This window comes from Pleurodeles waltl, chromosome 6 (assembly GCF_031143425.1).
Source record: "Pleurodeles waltl isolate 20211129_DDA chromosome 6, aPleWal1.hap1.20221129, whole genome shotgun sequence".
Classification (NCBI taxonomy): domain Eukaryota; kingdom Metazoa; phylum Chordata; class Amphibia; order Caudata; family Salamandridae; genus Pleurodeles; species Pleurodeles waltl.
In genome coordinates this window covers 157117925-157141173 of record NC_090445.1, presented here as the reverse complement: position 1 = coordinate 157141173, position 23249 = coordinate 157117925, and the positions used below count along the sequence as shown (strand labels likewise).

At 48.3% G+C, this 23249-nt stretch overlaps 1 protein-coding gene across 9 annotated transcripts in view; it reads left to right on the top strand.

The window, feature by feature from the left end:
• The window catches only part of LOC138299444 (signal transducer and activator of transcription 5B), a 994326-nt gene that overhangs the window by 744790 nt on the left and 226287 nt on the right, over positions 1–23249 (top strand). For all 9 annotated transcript variants that reach the window (XM_069237688.1, XM_069237689.1, XM_069237693.1 and 6 more), the window contains one exon: positions 6043–6130. In XM_069237688.1, the coding sequence (XP_069093789.1) occupies positions 6043–6130 (88 nt within the window). The remainder of the gene's footprint in view (positions 1–6042; positions 6131–23249) is intronic.

Here is a 23249-nt window from a genome sequence, read left to right as displayed (position 1 = left end):
CACTTACCACTTAGCTTTGTGGTGCATAGACATAGAGTACTGTACAGGGTACTGTCACAATTTTTGCACAATCCCTACTTCTTATTAGGAGATTTTTTATCATCAGCCCCATAAGTCACCACATCCACCAAGTTTAAAAGGGTGCCCCAGCATATAACAGCTAGTATACCACAGTTGTTAGACATTTCAGAAGAAAAGAGTACAATTTCATAAGGTTTATGTTGGAAATTATGTGTATCTGATAAAGACTTCTAGTTGCAGATTCCTTACCTTAGAATTTCCCCCACACGTCAGACTGGATCAGGAGACTTTTCTTTCAAGCAGTACCCTTGCACGCCATTAGGTTGCGTCGGTTAACTCCGCATTCGTTGTTGGTTTGGTGGTCGCTGTGATGACGTCGGGGTCAAAAAAAGGCACCTCCTCGGCGACGTCAGTTCTTTTCTTCCTGCACAACACGCTGATCCCGAGACGAGCTACCCATGTCACTTTTTGACCGGCTTCAACACTTTTGTTGAATTTTGTGGTGACTGTTAGTGCGTCTTAGGATGTCCCCGAAGAACAGGTTTAAGCCTTGCGAGCATTGTCACCGAATGATGTCGGTGACGGATCCGCATCGATTCTGGTTGTGGTGTCTGGAGCGCGACCATGACCTGAAGTCGTGCTCCAAGTGCTGGGCCATGCACCCTAAGGCTTTGAGGGAGCGGTCCCTAAAGCTAATGGCGGCCCGGCGCTCGACTCATCGCTCCCGGTCTTATTCGAGAGGAAGGTCTCGAGACCGGCCGCGGAGTCACCACCACTCGTGGTCCTTGAAGTAATCTGGACAGCCGGGTAAGAAAAAGAAGTCGAAGAAGGCCAGACATTCTTCGACTTCCCCCTGTCACTCGGACGATGCAACGCAGGAGGAGCGTCGGTGCTCTAGGCCTCCATCCATGGAGCCTACTACTGGGTGCTCTAGGCCTCTGTCCACTGAGCCTACTACTGGGTCCACTCCGTGCACCTCATTTTTGGGCAGTCCAACCCACCTGTGGCAACTTAAGGCCTAGGGAGTCGGAGGGGGGGGGCCCTTTGTGTTCCTCACCGGCAGCTCTGGCCACCAAGAGACCCTTCTGATCCACATCTGGATCTGGGCAGGTCGCATCACTGAGACCTTCCCCGGCACCGGCGCAGTCGTCAACACTCCCGACGTTGGTTGGGCCCACAATCGATGTTGACTCAATCCTGATTCTTGACGACCCTGAGATGGAACTGCGCAAGCCGACGCCGCTTCCAACTTTGATGAGGCCTAGCCACCCCAGGTTGGATTCAGGCTCTTTTTTCTATGGGAATGAATACGAGGAAGGGTTGGCGGGGTCGCTGGCATCTTATGAATACCAGCAAGAAGACCCAAACATGGACTGGGCTCAGGAATTGGGTAAGGCCAGTGATCTTGATACCTCCCCAGACACTGGCATGCTGTCTCTTCCTACCGTGGCTATGGCGGAGGGAGCCTCTTACTCCATGGTGGTCAGTAGGGTAGCCGAGGTCCTTGGCTTTGAACTGCCTACTGTTGCGGTCAGGACTACTCTCCTGATGGAGGTGCTTCAGCCCATGGAGTCTGCTTGAGAGCCTCTCCTTTCATTCAATGAAGCCCTTACTGATGTCCTTCTGGACACCTGGTCCAAACCACCACAGGGGCTCCTGTGAATAGGGCAATTACTCGCCACAATCGGCTCGCTCTAAGCGACCATAAATTCCTGACTGTACACCCCACTCCTGAGGTATCTTCGTCATCTGGTGCATTCCCTTCCACTCCCCCAGATAGGAAAGCAAAAAGACTGGACCATCTTGGTAAGAAGATGTTTCCTTCCTCCAGTTAGTCTTTGCGGTCGATGAACACTGCATGCCTTTTGGACCATTATACCCACTCCTTGTGGGACACGGTTGCGCATGTTCTGCCGCAGATCCTGGAGGAGGACCGTGCAATCATCTCCTAGGCTGTTGCAGATGGTAGAGACGTGGCCAAGTTCACCATTCGATGTGGGCTGGATGCGACTGACTCTCTAGGTAGATTGGTTGCATCAGCGGAGGCATTACGACGCCACTACTGGTTGAGAACATCTGGTTTTTCGGGGGGTTGCAGCAGACCCCAATGGACATGCTCTTTCATGGCTCATCTATTCGGAAATAAGGCGGACTCGACACTGGAGAGATTTAAGGACTCCCGGGCAACGGCTCTGTCCCTTGGACTTTCCACTGCCCCTCGTTCACAACAGTCTGCCTTTCGCCCCTTTGGTGGCCATCTGCCATGCCCCTTTCCCAGCCACCGTGCCACGCATGCTGTTCAGCCTCTGTGTGGCCGGGACACGGAATCCCAGGGGCCTGTGGGTCAGGTAACCAGAGGTCTGTCCAGTCCACCTCAGCTGCAGCCTACAAACCTTCCTAGTCTGTCCCCCCACCTATGCCCAGTTGGCAGGAGGATACGTCATCACTTTCCCCACTAGGAATCCATCACGACGGACAGGTGGGTTTTGCAGATTGTCTGAAGGGGCTACACTCTCCCCTTCGAGCCTTCCCCTCTGGCCATGCCTCCATCTTTTTGCCAAATGACAGAGGATCACTTGGCCTTTCTCCGCGAGGATGTTGTGTCTCTCTTGGCCAAGGGAGCCATAGAGTGGGTTCCTGCACCAAAAGTAGGCTGTGGTTGTTATTCCCACTAATTTCTGGTGCCCAAAAAGGGCAAGGGCTTACGTCTTATCCTCAACCCCAGGTCCCTCAGTCTCTTCCTTATGAAGGAGAAGGTCAAAATGCTCACCTTAGCTCAAGTCCTTTCTGTCTTGGACCCAGGAGACTGGATGGTGGCGTTTGATTTGCAAGACGCTTATTTTCATATCCCTGTCTTGCCTGCCCACAGGCATCACCTACGATTCGTTGTATGTCATGAGCACTTTCAGTTTACTGTGCTTCCCTTCTGCCTTACCAGAGCCCCTCGGGTGTTTATGAAAGTGATGGTTGCAGCTCATATACCCAGGTTGGGGATTTCAGTCTTCGGTACCTTGACGACTGGCTATTGAAGGCGGATACGCCCCAGAAAGTCATCTCACCTTCAGGCTATGGCAAACCTCCTGCACATGCTGGGGTTCACTATAAACATGTCGAAGTCACACCTGCACCTCCCCCTACTCCCCCCCCCCCCCTCCCACCCCCACCCAGACACTCCCTTTCATCAGAGCTCTTGTGGACATAGCACAGGTTTCAGGCCTATCCTCTCGATCAGCGAGTTTGGGATATTCCGGCTATGAATCTGATATTTCAGCCTCTATCCTGGGTTTCAGTGAGAATGACTCTGAGGCTACATGGCCTCCTGCATCCTTCTAGTGACACATGCCAGATGGCATATGCGGGCTCTGCAGTGGGACCTGAAGTTCCAGTGGGCGCAGAATCGGGGAAATCTCTCCGACATGGTCCAGGTCACGGAGTGGACTGCAAAAGATCTGCAGTGGTTGCTTTCGATTCAGGATTGGTATCGAAGGCAGATCCCTCTCCCTTCCTTAAACAGAATTTACAATAGTGACAGATGCGTCACTTCTGGGACGGGGCAGCCACATGGGAGAAGCGGAGATCAGAGGAGTCCGGACTTCACTTCAATCTGCTGGAGTTCTAGGCGATCAGACTTGCATTGAAAGCATTCCTTCTCTCTATCGAAGGGAAAGTGGTGTAGATGTTCACCGACAACACCACAGCCATGTGGTGCTGCAACAAACAGGGTGTGGGGTCCTGGACCCTTTGTCAAGAGGTGCTGCGCCTCTGGACATGGCTGGCACATCAGGGCATTTCCGTGGTGGTTCAACATCTGGCTGGCTCTCTGAACACCAGAGCAGACAAACTCAGTCGTCGATGCATAGTCGATCACAAACGGCGTCTCCATCCGGAGGTGGTGCAAGACCTCTTTAAGCAGTGGGGAGAGCCTTGGTTAGATCTGTTTGCCTCCGAAGAGAAAGTGCAATGTCAGCAGTTTTACACGTTTTTTCCAAGACGGCTATCGCTTGGATACGCTTTTCATCTCAAGCGGAGTTCAGGCCTTCAGTACACCTTTCCAGCCATACCACTACTGCCCAGAGTTGTTAAGAAGATCAAGGACGACAGGGCACAAGTCATCCATGTGGCCCTGGACTGGGCATGGTAGGCTGGTAACCCGAGCTTCTGAACACGAACATTGATCTTCCGATCAGGCTGTCCCTTCGGGAGGATCTTCTGTCGCAACAGCAGGGAAGGTTCTCCACCTGAACCTGCCAACTCTCTGCCTTCTTGCGTGGAGATTGAGGGGTGAGAGTTGACAGTTTCATCTTTCCTCCCCAAAATCTGTAATGTTATTCTGGGAGCCAGGCGTCCCTCCAGGCTGATGGCAAAAAAAATTCAATTACTATACAGAAATGTCTATTGACCCTCTTTCTGCCTCTATGATATTCTTCTCTTCATTCTTAACTTTGCTCCGCAGGGGTCTGCTCTCAGTACTCTTAAGGGTTACCTTTCTGCTCTGTCTGCCTTCCTGCGGTTGCCTGACCAACCATTTAAGTCCCCTATTGTAAATGGATTCCTAAAAGGATGTGTGCAAATGTTTCCCCCTTCAACCTTCATTATGCCTCATTGGGACCTCAATTTGGTTCTCACCTATCTAATGTGTGCTCCTTTCAAGCCTCTACATAATTGTCCTTTCTGGCTGGTCACCATCAAGACAGCCCTTCTAAAGGCAATAACATCTGCCCGGAGGGTGAGTGAGCTGCGTGCTTTATCATCCAAGCCTCCATTCCTGCCTGTTTTTCCAGAGAAAGTGTTGCCTCGCACTAGGGCCTCTTTCCTCACGAAAGTGGTGACTCCATTCCATGTGTGCCAGTCAGTCACCCTGCCTACCTTCTATGCTCTTTCAAATTCCTCTAAAGAAGAGGAGCGACTCCACCGTCTGGACCCAAAAAGAGCATTGTCATTCTACCTTGACCACACAAGAGTTTCGGGTGGACGACCAACTCTTTGTGGGGTATGTTGGAGCATGTTTGTGCAAAGAAAGGTTGGGCAGTACAGAGGTGAACCTTTTCATTCTGGGTCGTTCTCTGTATAATGATCTGCTTTGCTTTGGCTAAAAAGCAGCCTCCTGAGGGCTTGGAGTCCCAATCCACCAGTGGAAAGCTGCGACCACTGCATTAGCATGTGGAGTCCAAGCCCTGGACATCTGCCAGGCAGCAATGTGGGCATCCCTGCACACGTTCATCAAAGACAACTGCCTGGACAGTCAGGTCTGCAGAGATCTGCATTTCGTCTGTTTGATCCTGCAGGACTTTCTAGTTTAGAAAAAGTTTCCTCAGCACTCCGCCTGGGACAGTATTGCTTGGGTAGCTATTCAAAGATATGGAATCTGTGGCTAGATGTCTCTATCAGAAGAACAAGTTACTTACCTTCAATAACATATTATCTGGTAGAGACAATATCTAGGTGCAGCTGCAGACAGATTTCTAGGCTAGGGATGAATCCTTTCAGGGCCCTAGTTTGGGCACACCTATGTCAGTGCACTTCATTGCTCCTCACTCTTGGCGTGGAAATTTGTGAAAAGTAAATGACATCCCTGTGCTGAAGTGACGCCTATATAGATATGCTGGTGCCACGCGGAACCCGAACAAAGCCACCTACTGGCATGCAAGGATACTGCTCACTAAAAATATTCCGGATCCAGTCTGATGCTTGGGAAATTCAAAGGTAAGGAATCTGTGGCTAGATATTGTTTCTACCAGAAAATTTGTTACCCAAGGTAAGTAATTTGTTCTTTAGAGTCATAGGCAAAATTACAGTTTGATACTCAAGGCACCACCAGGCACCAGTATCAAGCCCATTTTTGGTTAATGAGGGTAAATTGAGAGAGACCCTGTGTGCAAAACATATTTTGTTTTGTTTTCTCTGTTCACTGCATTTTCATCTCTTTGTCCTACATGGAACTTATATCAGAGAATTATGGTTTCTGCATTAGACAAGTTTATGCAAATCTGCGTTTGCCATTTATGTTTCTTCTTATTACAGTGAGAGCAGTGGTGAGATCCTTAACAACTGCTGTGTGATGGAGTATCATCAGGCAACAGGAACTCTCAGTGCACACTTTCGGAATATGGTGAGAGGACTTATCTTTGAGAGTTTTATCTTATTTTAATAAGCACTCCGTATGTGTCATGGTTGTTTTCTTCCCCCTATCATCAGACCCATTTTATATCATTCCTTTTTTATAAATCATGCAAACACTTCCTGATAAAAGCCAATTTCTAAGGATAACCAGATCAACAGGCCTAGCTTAGCATTTGCACTAACGTCAACCCTTCCTTTAGTTCCAGTCTGATGCATTTCAGCAATACTTCTAACCAGAGATTCCTCACCTTAGACTACTTCCCAGGAGCCAGACCGGACCCAGAAACCTTTCTCAACAGTTCCTCTGTGCATGGCTCTGTGTTAGCCCCATACTGCCCACAGTAGCGGAGCCTCATATAACTCCACCATGCTCACTGATGGCAGTTCCTTTGTTCTGCACCTACTGATGTGGATTCAGAGATCTGCTTCCAATTTTGTCACTCTTCAAGTGACTTCTAAAAAGGAATGTCAGTTTACTAACGAACAGTATTCCCACCCAACACTAAAAGTTTCAAACCATACTGCAGCTGCAGAAAACAGATGGCTGTTGTAGGCGCTTACGAGGTGTCTCTCTGATGTTTGGACTTGGACCACAATGCAGAGTTGTGCGATTAATGTACCCCTAAGCACCCAAAAGTGGCCAAGGACCAGAAGGCAAAGCTATATGTTGCCAACCACAAGGCCTTCCTGTAACTCCTGCACCAAGTTGCTGCTGTGGGCGCCGTCCCCTACATGAGACTGCTCCCAAGAGTGGTCAGCATTGTGCTCGAAATCCTACTAAGTCAAAATCAAAGCACAAACATAAAAAAAGCAAAGTGGGACTCGACCTCATCTGGCCACTCTGAGCCTAAAGAGAAGGTGTTAGGGCCTCATGATATGAGCTTGAGGTTTCAAGTTGTGAAGTCAATCCCTCAGCTGATCCTGTGTGCCTTCTCCGAGTTTCCCTGGACATTGATGACATTGCAGAAGATTAAAACTTTCAGGGGGGCGATGCTTCTGATTTTTCTTTCACTTTGTGTTCCCTCTAGCATGCTTTCAGGCCTCAAGAAACCTAATGGTCCCCAGGTGGGTCCATCCTCTGTGTTGCCTGACCCCTGGGGACCGTCTTTGGGCCCTATACCAACACTGGTTCAGACTTTCACTTCTGCTCCAAGACCTGCTCCATTCCCTTCCACATCAGTGCTGGTACCAATGCCTTCAGCTCCATCTTGTATTGAGCTACAAGATTAAAAAGCGCATCCGATCGCCAAGCACCTGACTCTGACCAGGTGCATACACACCAGCAGAAACTCCATTATCATTTTGGCTCTGATTTAGAGCAGGGAACACACCAAGATGTGTCTGTGGTGATGGAGATTACTTTATCTCCCCCTCACTATACAGATGATGCCTTTCATATGGAATTGTGAGATGACAGTGCACTTGGCACCTCTCCTGAGGCAGGGTTTGACTCAACACTTGGGCCTCCAACGGAAGAAAGTGCCTCCCTTGCAGTGATAGTTCGAATGAAGGCTGAGTTTCTTGATTCACAGGTGCCTTCACGTGAAACGAAAACAACATCCTGACAGAAGTTTTGCAGCCTGCACCAGCTTTTTTTTTTTAGTCTTTTCTACCTTTTAACATGGTCCTCGCTGATATGTTATTTGGGCATGTGGTTCAAGACCTGTTCCTGCCTACCGGTAAATAGCCAGTTGGCCAAGCATCACAGACTGGCTTGTGGTGATCATAATTTTTTCATTTTTTTTTTTACCAAACATCCTGGTGGTTCAGGCCTCAACCAGTGAATCCTAATTCATTCCCCCAGCTCTGGACATCTAATCCAAAAGGATTGAGGATTTTGGCTAGCACATGTTCCTCTGCTAGTCTGGCATTGTGGTTGATTAATGCAGTCTGCTTACTGGGTCATTATGCACAAATACATGCCCTGTTGGACATCAACAACAAGATCTTGCTGGCAATCCCGGAAAACTTTAGGGCACCTTTGGCTCAAAAAATTTATGATGGACAGGATACGGCCAAATATGTTATTTGCGCTGGTTCAGAGAAGGTAGTTGGTGCAATTGTTGTACTTTGACAACACTTTTGTACGTGCTCCTCTGTATTTTCCAGCAATATAGAGGCCTTGCTTATGGATATGCCTTTTGGTGGGGCACACCTTTTCAGTAAGAAGGCAAACCTTTTGTTCCGGTGCTTTAAAAAAGGAGAACCATCAAACACTCCTTGGGTTTGTTGACCCCTGCTAACCAGTTTCCACACCAATTCAAATAGTTCAGAGGCTATTCCAGATGCTGACATATAGGCAGAGACAGTCACCCCAACTGGTACAGCAGTCAGCTCTTTAAAAAAAAAAAAAAGTAAACTTTTTATTGAACGAAGCTCAACTTACAATGTATTCATCGGACTCTGCAGGATTTATTTAGTACAGCCATAACACCTATTTCCAAGCACATAGCACCATTTGAACTACAGAATTGCATAAGACAGTTCACACGACTTCCCAACCGTTTGCTGCCCCTCCCCCCCCTTCTCCCACCCCCCTTGGATCCCTTCCGACCCTCTTCTTACTCTTCAGATTCTCTAAAGGATAACCATCGCGACCATACTTTCTCATACTTCCTGGGACAGCCCCAACTCTGAAATCCCTCCTTCTTGACCCTTTGGCACCAGTCCAGATCTCTTTTCTATTCAAGGACTCTGGGTGCCTCGACCGCCCGAATCACACAAAAAGGACAAGAAATAAACGTAGCGATCCCGACAATGATCTCACCAGCTAAAGGTACAGCATAATATTTTAGAAAAAAAATGCCCTCACCCACTAGTAGTGGCATGCTTCATCATAGGGCTATGCTGACACATTCCCACGCTAGCCAATGTAAGAAATAGAGCAATTGGGAGGGGAAACAGAAACACACAACTAACAAACAAGGACCACAAACCTAAAGAACACCTCACTCAATGGTTAAAACTATCTCAAGTGAAATCCATATTCAATCTTTATTCCAGGTTTCACAGGATAGGATTAAAAAGGTTTAAGGAAATGGTGGTGATGTGGGGAAACAATCACCCCTTCACCCCAGAAATACTGTACAAGGTCAACATGTTTCGGCTGTTATCTTCATCCATAAGGGTCGTTCGGCCTTCATCAGGACCATATATCCCCTCAACGTTCTATGTCCTACCTGTCACTTACTTAATGACCATTAATGCGTACAGGATCAATACACCCTTTCTTCCAGTATACACACTCAGAATGACCAATATTTCATTATGAATTTCCAAAACTGGAGTACAGTGGGGAGCGCCTTACTGTAGTCACACACTCATCAAGGGCCCAGTGCCGCCCCATTGCCACACGTAACTCTGTAAAGGTCCTTTGGAAATTTATAACGAAAACTCAGTCAAATCACTCCCTTGAGTTCCTGGGGGGGGGGGGTGTATGGGACATGTGTGTGCCTCGGAGTCTGTGAGTCTGAGCAGCTTGAGATATCTGGGGCAGGTGAGCTCCCAGAATTATTCAAAGAGGAGCTTAATAAAGGGGATGCCACAGCTGCCAGTACGAGTCACCCTGCGCAGTGAGCGTGAGAGGCATTTTCTCCATCCCCAACAGGGTGCCATAAGCGGTTCAGCCATCCCTGGTGTGTGGGTGTCACATTGGACCTCCAGTGTGCTAAAATGTTCTGGAGTGCTGCCCCTAAAGCCATCCCTATCTGTCGGCCTTTGCGAGATTTCAGGGAAAAAGTGAACACATCAGGGAGACTGAAGGTAATAAATGCCGGAAAGCGGAGCAACTGGGTCTCTACGTGAGCGTCTATATCTTCAAGAATTTTTGTCCAATATATAGTTAATCTGATAGAGACCTCTAGCTGCAGATTCCTTACCTTAGAATTCCCTGGCGTCAGCTTTGAATCTGGATTTTTTCTGCTGAGCAGTACTGTAGGAAGTTGGCTCTGTATATACTATTTCAAAGTAAGAAATAGTGTGCACAGTGTCCACGGGTTCCCCTTAGAGGTAAGATAGTGGCAAAAGTAGATAATTCTAATGCTCTATTTTTAGGTAGTGTGGTCGAGCAGTAGGCTTATCAGAGGGTAGTGTTAAGCATTTGTTGTACACACACAGGCAATAAATGAGGAACACACTCAAAGACTTACTCCAGGCCAATAGGTCTTTCTATTGAAAAATATATTTTCTTAATTTATTTATTTTAAGAACCACAGATTCAAGATTTACAGTTAATACTTTAAATGTAAGGTACTTCACTTAGATACCTTAGGAACTTTGAATGAAAACAATATCATGTACAGTCTTTGTAAAAATGGCAATAAGCTATTTTGAATGTGGACACAGTGCAAAAAATCAACAGTTCCTGGGGGAGGTAAGTAAAGGTTAGATTAGGAGGTAAGTAAAACACTTACAAGTCTCAGTCCTGGGGCATAGGCAGCCCACCGTTGGGGGTTCAAAGCAACCCCAAAGTTACTACACCAGCAGCTCAGGGCCGGTCAGGTGCAGAGGTCATAGGAGGGCCCAAAACACATGGGAACCTATGAAGAACAGGGGTGCTCTGGTTCTAGTCTGCCAACAGGTAAGTACCTGTGTCTTAGGGCAGACTAGGGTTTTTTTTTAGAGCACTGGGGAGGGACTCAAACAGGCACACAAAACACACCCTCAGCAGCACAGGGGCGGCCGGGTGCAGTGTGCTTAGTAGACGTCAGGTTTTCTGTAGAAGTCAATGGAGGCACCCAGGAGTGACTCTAGCGGTGCAGGCAGGGCACAGGGGGGCTTCTCGGGCCAGCCACCGACTGGGCTAAGCAGAGGGCGGCCTGAGGGTCACTCCTGCAATGGAGGTCGGTTCCTTTCGGGCCTGGGGGCTACAGGTGCAGTGCTTGGTCCAGGCGTCAGGTTCTTTGTTCCAGGCAGTCGCGGTCAGGGGTAGCTTCTGGATCTTCTCTGCAGGCATCGCTGTAGGGGTGCAGGGGGGTCCTCTCAGGTTACTCATGAGGTCTCAGTCGCCTGGGAGTCCTCTCTGCAGTTTTGGTTCTCTGGAGCTCGAGCAAGGGGCGTCGGGTGCAGAGTGTGAAGTCTCACGCTTACAGCAGGAAGAGTGAGTTCTTTAAAAGTTGCTTCAAAGTTGCAAAAATGTTGCTGTTGGTGAACAGTGGCACTGTTCTCAGGAGTTTCTTGAGCCTTCGGTTCAGGGCAGTCCTCTGAGGCTTCAGAGGTCGCTGGTCCCTGTCGGATGCGTCGCTGTGCAGGTTCTTTGAGTCTGGAGGCAGGCCGGTAGGGCTGGGGCCAAGTCAGTTGTAGTCTCTGCAGGGCTTTCAGGTCAGCAGTCCTTCTTGTTGTAGGTTGCTGGAATCCAATTTCCTGGGTTCTGGGTCACCCCTAAATACTGAATTTAGGGGTGTTTTTAGGTCAGGGGGGCAGTAGCAAATGGCTACTGTCCTGGAGGGGGGCTACACCCTCTTTGTGCCTCCTCCCTGAGGGGAGGGGGGCACATCCCTATTCCCATTGGAGGAATCCTCCAAACTCAAGATGGAGGATTTCTAAAGGTAGGGGTCACCTCAGCTCAGGACACCTTAGGGGCTGTCCTGACTGGTGGGTGACTCCTCCTTGTTTTTATCATTATCCTCTCCGGCCTTGCCGCCAAAAGTGGGGTCAGTGGCCGGAGGGGCGGACATCTCCACTAGCTGGGATGCCCTGGGGTGCTGTAACAAAAGGCATGAGCCTTTGAGGCTTGCCGCCAGGTGTTACTGTTCCTGCAGGGGGAGGTGAGAAGCACCTCCACCCAGTGCAGGCTTTGTTTCTGTCCTCAGAGACCACAAAGGCTCTCACCCCAGGGGGGCAGAAACTCATCTCAGTGGCAGGCTGGCACAGACCAGTCAGTCCTGTACTGAAGGATTGGTTAAAATACAGGTGGCATCTTTTAAGATGCCCTCTGTGTGCATTTTGTAATAAATCCAACACTGGCATTAGTGTGGGTTTATTATTCTGAGAAGTTTGATATCAAACTTCCCAGTATTCAGTGTAGCCATTATGGAGCTGTGGCGTTCGTTTTGACAAACTCCCAGACCTTATACTTAATATGGCCACACTGTACTTACAATGTCTAAGAATGGACTTAGACACTTTAGGGGCATATTGCTCATGCAGCTATGCCCTCACCTGTGGTATAGTGCACCCTGCCTTAGGGCTGTAAGGCCTGCTAGAGGGGTGACTTACCTATGCCACAGGCAATAATTTGTGTGCATTGCATCCTGAGGGGGGTGCCATGTCGACTTTGCCTTTTTCTCCCCACCAGCACAAATAATCTGCAATGGCAGTGTGCATGTGTTAGGTGAGGGGTCCCTTAGAGTGGCACAACACATGCTGCAGCCCTTAGGGACCTTCCCTGGTCACAGGGCCCTTGGTACCACTGGTACCTTTTACAAGGGACTTAGCTGTGTGCCGGGGGTGTGCCAATTGTGGAAACAATGGTAAATTTTTAGTGAAAGAACACTGGGGATGGGTCCTGTGGTAAGCAGGGTCCCAGCACACTTCTCAGTCAAGTCAGCATCAATATCAGGCAAAAAGTGTTGGGGTGGGAACTGCAACAGGGAACCGTTTTCCTACAATCCCAAAACACAGTGATCTGCTTTTTTTAAATCTCCGTTATTCATTAAAATCTCTTCTTTATATTATGTTTTATGCTTCACTCAACTCATTTTACCCTCTATTAAGGGTCTCTTCTTTTTAACAGGTAAGTATTTGTTTCAAATTCTGTTTTCCGTCTTTATTCTCTGCCAGTGAAAGTCATGTTGAATAGTACCTCGACCAGCATGGAGGCTATGAAGGAAATCTACTCCTAGCTATGCCTATCTCACCCTTCCTAAACTAACTTGGAAAAGGTCCCTCAATTTTGAAGAGAGTCATTTGTATCATAGAAAGACCCTTGATCATAAAGAGGCCTTTAACATCACAGAGAAGCCCTCTCTATTGAGGAGACAGCCCTTGGCATCATGGAGAGACTGTCCGATATCAGAGACACCCACAATCTTGTAAGGAAGACCTTGACTTTATTGAAGTGTCCTTTATTTCGTAGCAGGGCCAATAACATTAAAATCAGGGTGCATTCATATTGGAAAGACACTTGATGACTCCAGTATTATTGCCTTTTCAGTCCTAGAGGGTATGTATTGACTGTCGAAATCCTGTTCATGGTAATGACGCTGTCTGCCATAAGATAATTCTCTGCATGGCTATTAATCCCTTGTGCACATTCACAGTATATGATTACATTGAGTACTCCCAACTTCTACCCAGACGTTTTTGCTTATTATACCTGTTTTGCTCTGCCTCCCGTGGCTCCACCCTCTAAGTAGATCCCTTTCCCAGGCTCCTCTGAACTCCTGACCACTGTCGAGGCCCTCCTCCACCCACAGGCTTCTGCCTGCGCCTCATCCCTGGTGTCTATTGGGAGAGCTTTGCTTTCCTTGTAGGCTACCTTCTGCCTCTCTCCTCCTTTTGCTTTGCTCTCTGCTCCACTAGTGTCCCTTAGTGCTCCTTTTCCTCATTTCTCTCTCACTCCGCACGTGCTCTCTCACTTTCGCTCTCTCCCTCTCTTTCTCTCCCTCTCTTTCGCTCTCCCCCGCCGCCGCTGCCCCCGCAGCCCTGCCCCCTTTTTTCGCTCCCCCCTGTTTCATGCCGTTTTTCATCCCCCTCCCAACTGTCTCCTCCTCCCCCCCACCTCCCTACTTAATGGCAGGGGCTGCGTGGCCGCACAGCGGTTGCGCCAAAGGCAAGCCCGTCTGCTCCTGGACCGTATCCAGCGCCAGAACCCCTGGCTCATGCCCCCCCCCCCATCGCCGGCATGCACATCTTTACGATGCTGCCACCCTCCGCGCCCTCAACACCGTCCGCTCTCCCGCCTGCCTTCAATCCTCCCCGTGAACCCTTCTCCTTCCGGAACTGCACCTTCACCAGCCTCCACTCCAACGACCCACCCACCAAGGCAGAACGCAACCATCTCAGATGTATCGTCCTCTACACCTGCTCCGTCCACAAGCATGCGGTAGAGCTATGGAATCTACTCAACTCCAGACTTCGCCTTCCTGATCGAGACCTGGATGAACCCCTCCTCAGTGCCTGACGTCGCCATAGCCATCCTGGAAGGCTATAAGATCACCCGCAGGGACCGCTCCAGCAAACCAGGAGGAGGCATCGCCATCATCCACAATAACACCCTCAGGATCACGACCAACACCGAAGACACCCTCAGCACTGCCAAACTCCTGCCCTTCCAAATCTACACTGACCCAAACACCACCCTCCGAGGGACCCTTGTCTATAGGCCCCCCGGCCCACGACAGCAATTCAGCGACTCCATTACCGACATCCTTAGCACGCACACTCTTGCATCCACTGACTTTATACTCCTCGGAGACTTAAACTTCCACGTCGAGAACACCAACGACAACAACATTGCAACCCTGCTCGACAACCGTTCCAACCTCGGCCTCAAACAGCTGGTCACGACACCAAACCACTCCGCAGGACACACACTCAACCCTATTTTCTCCGCCAGCAATCCCATCTCTTTCAGCCACACCACCGAACTCCACTGGACAGACAACCGCTGCATCCACTTCTCCTTCAAGAAACCCACAACACACCACCACCCACAACGGATCCCCCACCGCAGTTGGAACAAGGGCACGAAGACCAACTTATCGCGACCCTCTCCTGGAACCCACTCATGGAAACCACCGACACTGATGCAGCTGCCCGCAACTTCAGGCAATGTGTCAACACCTGTGCCAGTACTCCCGCCCCATTTAAGAATCCCTCAATAGACGCACCGACAGAAAGGCCTTCTCTCGTAGGGGATTTCCATGTATAGTCATAAGCATTGAATAGTTCCGCGCGCCTGCGGGGACCCCGGAGCACTGATGTGAAGTATATTTTTAAGTGCAAACACCAGCCGTTTAAAGAAAAGGTCTGTCAAAAAACACTTAAGAATAACATTGTGCAGCCTATGTGAATAGCTACACAGGCCAAATTGTTGAAAAGAAAATCAATAGTAGTGTAAATTCATGTTCAAACACCTATTTATTCTAGAAATGTAATAACAAATACATTCTCATACTTTATTTACACCTCTGATGAGAATAAAACAATGCAGGGCAGTGTAGCCCATAGGCTGCCATTATACAGAATGTAAATAGAGCTGTGCCTTTAAGAAAAGCAAAGTCTTCCTGTTTCCCATCATGCACAGCAAAAGGCAGTTGCCTCAGTTCTTTTTTCCGGCTCCTGCTGACAGGACCCTGAAGCATTGAGCTCTACCTCACAAAAGCTTTTGTGACAGAAATTCATTGAAATATCTTCTGAATTTCATTTTCACTCAACGTTTTTACCTTTGAGTGATCATTTTCTACTGATTTCTGTTAAATTCTGACAGAATTTTGAGGTTTTTCTAGTTAGAAATGCCTTCACTTTTTGATAAATGTCCTTCTTGTGGAAGAAAGAAGGCTAAAACAGATCCACATACGGTCTGTATAATTTGTCTTACATCCAGCCACAAACCGGAGTCGTGTGACATCTGTAAAACCTTCTCTAGAAGAACCCTTCGTGACAGAGAGAAGATCCGACTCCAGGCGAAAGAGGACAGGAGAAAAAGTGGCCATTCCACTACAGAGCGAGGAGAAGGTCAGACTTCTACCAGGGCTCAACCTGTTTCCTCCATGACTCCTTCCAGACCTGCTGAAAAACGACATAGATCTCCGACGACGTCGAGAGCGTCGACGTCGAAGCAGGGAACGGCGCCAACATGTTCGCCGTCGAGGAGTGCTTCGCCGGCGAGAAAACGACATTGTTCGCCGTCGACAGCTATTTCGCCGTCGAGGCGGCGAAGACACCCGACGTCGAGAGGATCTGGGTCGCCGTCGACACGGCGAACACAGTCCACGTCAAGGAGATCCGAGTCGGGCTCGCCGTCGACACGGCGAGGGAGATCGCCGTCGAGAGAGAGTGTTCGCCGTCGGAGGCGTTCACCGTCACTGCACCGACGTCGAGGTTCGTCGTCGAGAGGTTCTCAGCGGCGAGACGAGTCGACGTCTAGAGGCACTCGGCGTCACCGCAGTTCGACGTCGAGGAGTGCTTCGACGTCGAGAAGACCATCTAAGAGGCCTAGAAGGGTTTATACAACCTCAGAATCCTCGGCCTCGCTTATCCTACTTCCAGCATCACCACAGCTCTCACAAAGGCAGTCGCCTTTACCACAGACGCCGGTAACACCTACGGCTCCTCTTCCGGCGCCTCCTCCAGAACCTGTTCCGAGGACTCCAACGCGATCTGCAGGGCGTTCTGGTTATTCCTCGAGACGTACATCTACCTCAAGGCACCGCCGTCAATCACATCATGGACATTCTTCATCGTCCACACGAGACTACTCTCCAACCTTATCAGACTCACCATCCCCAAGAGTGTCTCCCATAGATGATGTCAACACATTTCAGGAGGTCTTAGTGAGAGGGGCAACCAAGCTGAATATCCCGCTAGCAGCTCCAGCCCAATCGACATCAGTAATCTTTGAGACCTTGCATCAAAGGACATCTTCACGACCTTTACTTCCACTGGTTCCGGGTCTTATTGAACCGGCAATGGACATTTTTCTCACGCCGGCTACAACAAAGTCTGCTCCTTCCAGACTCATTAAAAAGTACCGTCCACCAGAGCAAGATCCTCTATTCTTGAGGTCGGACCCAGTACCAGACTCGGTAGTTATAGTGGCAGCGAAGAAATCGCATTCGACGTCACTGTCTTCCTCTGCTCCCCCAGACAAAGAAAGCAGAAAGATCGATGCTGCAGGAAGAAAAGTATGCTCGACGGCATCTATCACCATGAAAGCAGCCAGTGCCACTGCTTTATTAGGGAGATATGATCGATCCCTCTGGGACTCTATACTACAGTTCTCAGAGCATCTCCCTAGGGACAAAAGGGAAGATTTCCTAGAGGTCGTGAGCGAGGGAGCAATGGTTTCTAACCAGATCATAAGTGCTGCGGCAGATGCTTCAACTCTATCCGCACATAACTATGCTCATGGTATAGCGCTCAGGAGACATGCATGGCTGCGGCTTACATCGCTTAAACCCGAAGCACAGCAGAGGATACAGAACCTGCCTTTCTCAGGCTCCACTTTATTCGGCTCTCATGCCGATGATGAGATGGCCAGAATGAAGTCGGAGCTGGATACCTTAAAAGCGGTAGGCATAGAGCGACCTAAAGAACAGCGAAAGGGATTCCGCCCATATCAAAGAAGACTGTTCACCCACAGGTATCAGGCTCCACATTGGTCGTCTTCACGCCCTCAGCAACAGCAGCAGCAGCAGCATCAGAGGGGCTTCTCCAGAAAGTCGACAAGGGGTCGTTCAACACCTCAGACCCAGACACCTCGACAAACTCCCACGTCTAGGCCCTGAATCTTTGCTTCCCCCTCCTCCGTTACCCACTCCGGTAGGGGGAAGTATCTAGACGAGTGGCTACGCATCACAACAGACGCCTGGGTATTGAATATTGTGAGACATGGTTACGCTCTCAGATTCACCAGTTCTCCACCATCTGTTCCACCCAAAACAGCCAACCACCATCTCGAAGCTCTGCAGTTAGAAGTCAATATCCTATTGCAAAAAAGAGCCATAGAACCCGTTCCCATCAGCCAACATGGGAAGGGGATTTATTCGAGATATTTCCTTGTACAGAAAAAAGACAAACAAGAGTTTCGTCCCATCTTAGATCTGAGGACAGCAAACAAATGGATTCGCAAAGAAAAATTCAGGATGTTAGCCTTACACCAAATTTACCCACATTTACGTCAGGGCGACTGGCTATGTGCGATAGATCTTTGCGACGCTTACTTCCATATCCCAGTAGCCAAGAAACATCGAAAATTCCTAAGGTTCACTGTCGGAAAACGCCATTACCAATTTGCAGTTCTACCGTTCGGCCTAAAATCAGCGCCAAGGACTTTTTCCAAATGCATGGCGGTAGTAGCCGCCCACTTGAGGAAACAGCGAATATTCGTCTATCCCTATCTAGACGATTGGCTCATAAAGGCCTCCAGCTATCTCGAGGCACAGCAGCATTTCGAATGGACTCTACAACTGCTTCAAAAACTTGGTCTTCAAGTCAATCTTCTGAAATCAACAGCAACACCTGTTCAGAGGTTGCATTACTTAGGGGCCATTGTAGATACCAAGCTAGGAAAGGAGTTTCCTTCGGAGGAACGACGGTTATCGATTCTCCAAAAGTGCAAACAACTGCAGGAAAGACCTCAAGCCACTGCAAGAATAATAGCTTCTCTACTGGGCTCGATGGCGTCTTGTATCCATCTGGTTCCCAATGCTCGTCTCCATATGAGACCATTGCAGGAAAATCTAGAGGATCAGTGGTGTCAACTGAGGGACGATTGGGAGAACAAAGTCCTGCTGTCTCCTCACACCCTACAATCCCTCAAGTGGTGGTGTTTGCCCAGCAATCTCTTGGTGGGGATTCCGTTCCAACAACGACCTCCATCTCAAACCATCGTAACAGATGCGTCACTGCTCGGATGGGGGGCGCACATGGAACATCTTCGAGTCCAAGGCGAGTGGTCACAGAAAGAGAGTCTCTATCACATCAACCTGCTGGAACTTCGCGCAGTCCACCTTGCGCTCAAAGCCTTCCTTCCCTCTCTGAGAACGGAAACTCTCCTTCTTCAGACAGACAACGTGGCCACTATGTACTACGTGAACAAACAAGGAGGCACCAGGTCCAGAATTTTATCCAGAGAGGCCCAGACAATCTGGCATTGGCTTCTAGCCAGGAACCTGTCGCTAGTGGCAACTCACCTGCCCGGCATCCAGAATGTTCAAGCGGATGCCCTCAGTCGGGTAATAAGCGAGAACCACGAATGGGTACTACACGACGACGTCGTTCATTCCATTTTCGCACTCTGGGGTACCCCTTCTACAGACCTATTCGCAACCCCAGAAAACAAAAAATGCCAAAACTTCGCCTCCAGATATTACCATCCAGGGACACTGGGGAATGCCCTATGGATAAGCTGGTCAGGGGCATTTCTTTACGCCTTTCCACCGCTTCCCCTGATTCCGGCAGTTCTCCAGAAGCTGTCCAATGCTCAGACCAAAATGATCCTAATTGCTCCGGAGTGGCCACGCCAGTGGTGGTTCCCAGACCTTCTTCACCGGTCACTCAAACCACACATCAGGCTACCATATCGCCCGGACCTTCTCACGAAGTTCAGAGGGCAGATATCTCATCCCAACCCCTCATCGTTGAGTTTGGCAGCATGGCTCCTGAGCTAGTGCAATATGGACATTTGAACTTACCTCAGGACTGTATGGAAATTCTGAGGGAAGCAAAACGCCCTTCCACACGATCAGCCTATGCAAGCAAGTGGAAGAGATTCTGCATTTGGTGTTTACACAACAACATTGACCCGGTTTCTTGTGGAGAACAATCTATCTTACCATACTTGTTAAGTTTGGCAAAATCGGGCTTACAACTGTCGTCAATAAAAGTTCACTTGGCGGCGATAACAGCATACAGAAAGAGTCCTTCACAAACTTCCTTTTTTCGGATTCCGATTATTAAGGATTTCCTAGAAGGTTTAAAAAAGGTTTTTCCTCCCATTAGAAAGCCTTCTCCTCCATGGGAACTGAACGTTGTCTTATCACGTCTGATGCTGCCGCCATTCGAGCCGATACACAAGGCATCGCTGCAGCATTTCACATGGAAAGCTGCTTTTCTGGTGGCAATCACTTCAGCGCGTAGGGTCAGCGAAATCCAGGCCCTTTGCGCTCAGGAACCCTACACGGTTTTTCATTCTGCAAAAGTGGTAATGAGAACTCATCCAAAATTTCTACCTAAGGTAGTCTCCGACTTCCATGTGAACCAAACAATTTCATTACCGACTTTCTTTCAGAATCCAGCTACTCCTGCTGAGAGAACTCTGCACTCTCTGGATGTAAAGAGAGTATTGAAATTTTACTTGGACAGGACAAAAAGCTTACGAAAATCACAACAGCTTTTTATTAACTATGGCCCAATCAGAACAGGTTTGGGCACATCTAAACAATCTTTATCCAGGTGGATTGTTTCATGTATAATGTTATGTTATCAGTTAGCAAACAAATCCCTTGGTGGTAGACCAAAAGCCCACTCGACCAGAGGGAAAGCAGCTACTGTAGCCTTGATGAGAAATGTCCCTTTGGCAGAAATATGCAAGGCTGCCACTTGGAGGTCGGTCCATACCTTTACTAAGCATTACTGCCTTGATACAGACGCTAGGGCAGATGCTCAGGTTGGACAGGCTTTACTCAAGAATTTGTTTGCATGATTCATGTTTTTCTCAGTATTCTTATGTCGACTCCACCGCGGTTATGGGGATGGGCTTGCTACTCTATTCAATGCTTATGACTATACATGGAAATCCCCTACGAGAGAAGGAATGGTTTCTTACCTGTAACTCCAGTTCTCTCGTAGGGGTATTTCCATGATAGTCATAAGCAACCCTCCCTCCTCCCCGGTGGAGTTGACATAGAACATGAATATTATGGAGGTGGGTACTCCAACAAATGTTTTGTTTTTTCTTCATGTCAGGTAATAGCCTCCAAAAAAGAACTGAGGCAACTGCCTTTTGCTGTGCATGATGGGAAACAGGAAGACTTTGCTTTTCTTAAAGGCACAGCTCTATTTACATTCTGTATAATGGCAGCCTATGGGCTACACTGCCCTGCATTGTTTTATTCTCATCAGAGGTGTAAATAAAGTATGAGAATGTATTTGTTATTACATTTCTAGAATAAATAGGTGTTTGAACATGAATTTACACTACTATTGATTTTCTTTTCAACAATTTGGCCTGTGTAGCTATTCACATAGGCTGCACAATGTTATTCTTAAGTGTTTTTTGACAGACCTTTTCTTTAAACGGCTGGTGTTTGCACTTAAGAATATACTTCACATCAGTGCTCCGGGGTCCCCGCAGGCGCGCGGAACTATTCAATGCTTATGACTATCATGGAAATACATCAAAAATACAGGGGATATGGAGGATTAAAGGTCCAGTGTATACCCTCCAATGAAAGTTACTAATAATGCAATACACTGTTCCTAGGTAACAAAGGGAGACAGGACGAGTAATCTGGAGTCCTATTTAATAGGAGCAAGAGTCCTCACACACCCAAATGGGTGTCATGCTTCATCATCGGACAAGCTCCTCGTCAGACCGGCGCTGCAATGTCTGACGGGCACCACCCATCTGGGGGGCTCTTTGCCGGAGATCTTTTCTCGATGATGCCACTCTATCCCGCAGATAAGTAGGGGGAAAGAAAATGGGGAGAGTTCAAAGAAAGAAAATAAAATTGGCTCAGGACCCTTAATGAGTACTTAACTTTATTCTGTCTATGTGGGGTGAAGGCCAAGATTAAAATATTGATCAGGAGAGTGAGATAGAGATAATGCTCTGCCACTCTCTAACTGTATGTCTAATAACGGAGGGTCAAAAAACTGTAAGACCCTCCTCAAAATCGGGTCGACATGTTTCGCGTCTTTGTGGTCCACATGGATCCAATGACGCTTCTTCAGGACCTAGTGTAAAAACTTCTCCAACTACAAGCTAAATTGGCTATCACATATCAGAACTGACAGTCAAACAAAAAGTTATCGTCAGTCACTTACATGAGTCCATTATGACCCTTATTTAGTTCCTATTCGTCACCCTAGAAAAGATAAAAGCGTAAATTGTGTCTCAAAAATGTTCTCGATTCTGTTGAAGCAGAATGTACGATAAACTGTGTGGCACACGGTGATAGTGCTGGTGGTGACACACTCATGCCAAATAAACAGAGATATGCTTACCCTCCCACATTGAGTCAGGGCTTCATGGGATCACGCAGGCCAATGGCCAGGTTCGTTTAACACACTACTAGTCATATGGAAAAAATAAATAAACACACAAATAAGTAAATCAAGGGGCACGTGTGGATTAACAAAAATTGTGTAGATTAACAAAAAATGTCAGGAATTCCACCCTTACAACAAAATAACAAACTCCACCCTTATGGATAGTGGAGACAGTCCACAGATGCTTATTAGATGTTTGATAGTACTGAAAACATAATAAAAGGGAGTCCCTTCCCTCTAACAAATACATACTTGATCATCATTAAATAGTAGTGAGAAGAAAACATCATTAGCAGTCCATGCAGGGTATGTGGGATTTCTATGACATAAAAACACTTGCTATGTGCCCACTCAAGGTATCTCTGATTGGAAACGATCCACGCAGCATAAAGGTCAAGGACAAGGAGTGCCTTGTGACTGAAATCAGTCTAATAGAGTTAAAAATAAAGAGAAGCCGAAATCACTTAATAGTCAAACCTGGACGGAGGTCAGGCCTTCAGGGCAACTATACAGCGTTTTAAGTAGTTAAACTGTCACCGATTCGGTCGACATGCGAGCGTAAACCAGTGACGTGAGAGTGTCACAAAAAGTCAATACGGCGGTACACTTACTGTCAAGAGCCTGGCGACGGGCGGCTCCACCTAACCCTGGATGCGCTCCCGAAAGTGAAAGGGAAGCGCGAACCGGGGGGTAGAAATCATGGAAATACCCCTACGAGAGAACTGGAGTTACAGGTAAGAAACCATTCCTTCTGGTTTACTGCCGACCTCCATGAATCTAAGCAAAGCTGCCGAAGACTCGAAAGAAAGTTGCACCAGGATCAGACTCTAGACAACCACACAGCCTTCAAAAATGCCATCCGCAGACGCCACCAACTCATCCGAGCCACCAAAAGAATTGCCTTCAAAGACAAAATCAACAACAACACACACAGCCACAAGGAGCTCTTCAATGTCGTAAAGGAACTCTCCAACCCCAGCTCCAATGCCATCCTGCGAACCCAAGACCTCTGCAAATCCCTAGCCTCCTACTTCCACCGCAAGATTGCAGACATCTGTGACAGCTTCAACACCCAGACCTGCCCAGACAACCACCAACACCACAGATTCACCTACGACCAACCTCCTACTCTCTTGGACCCCCGTCAACGACAACGACACCATTGAAATCAT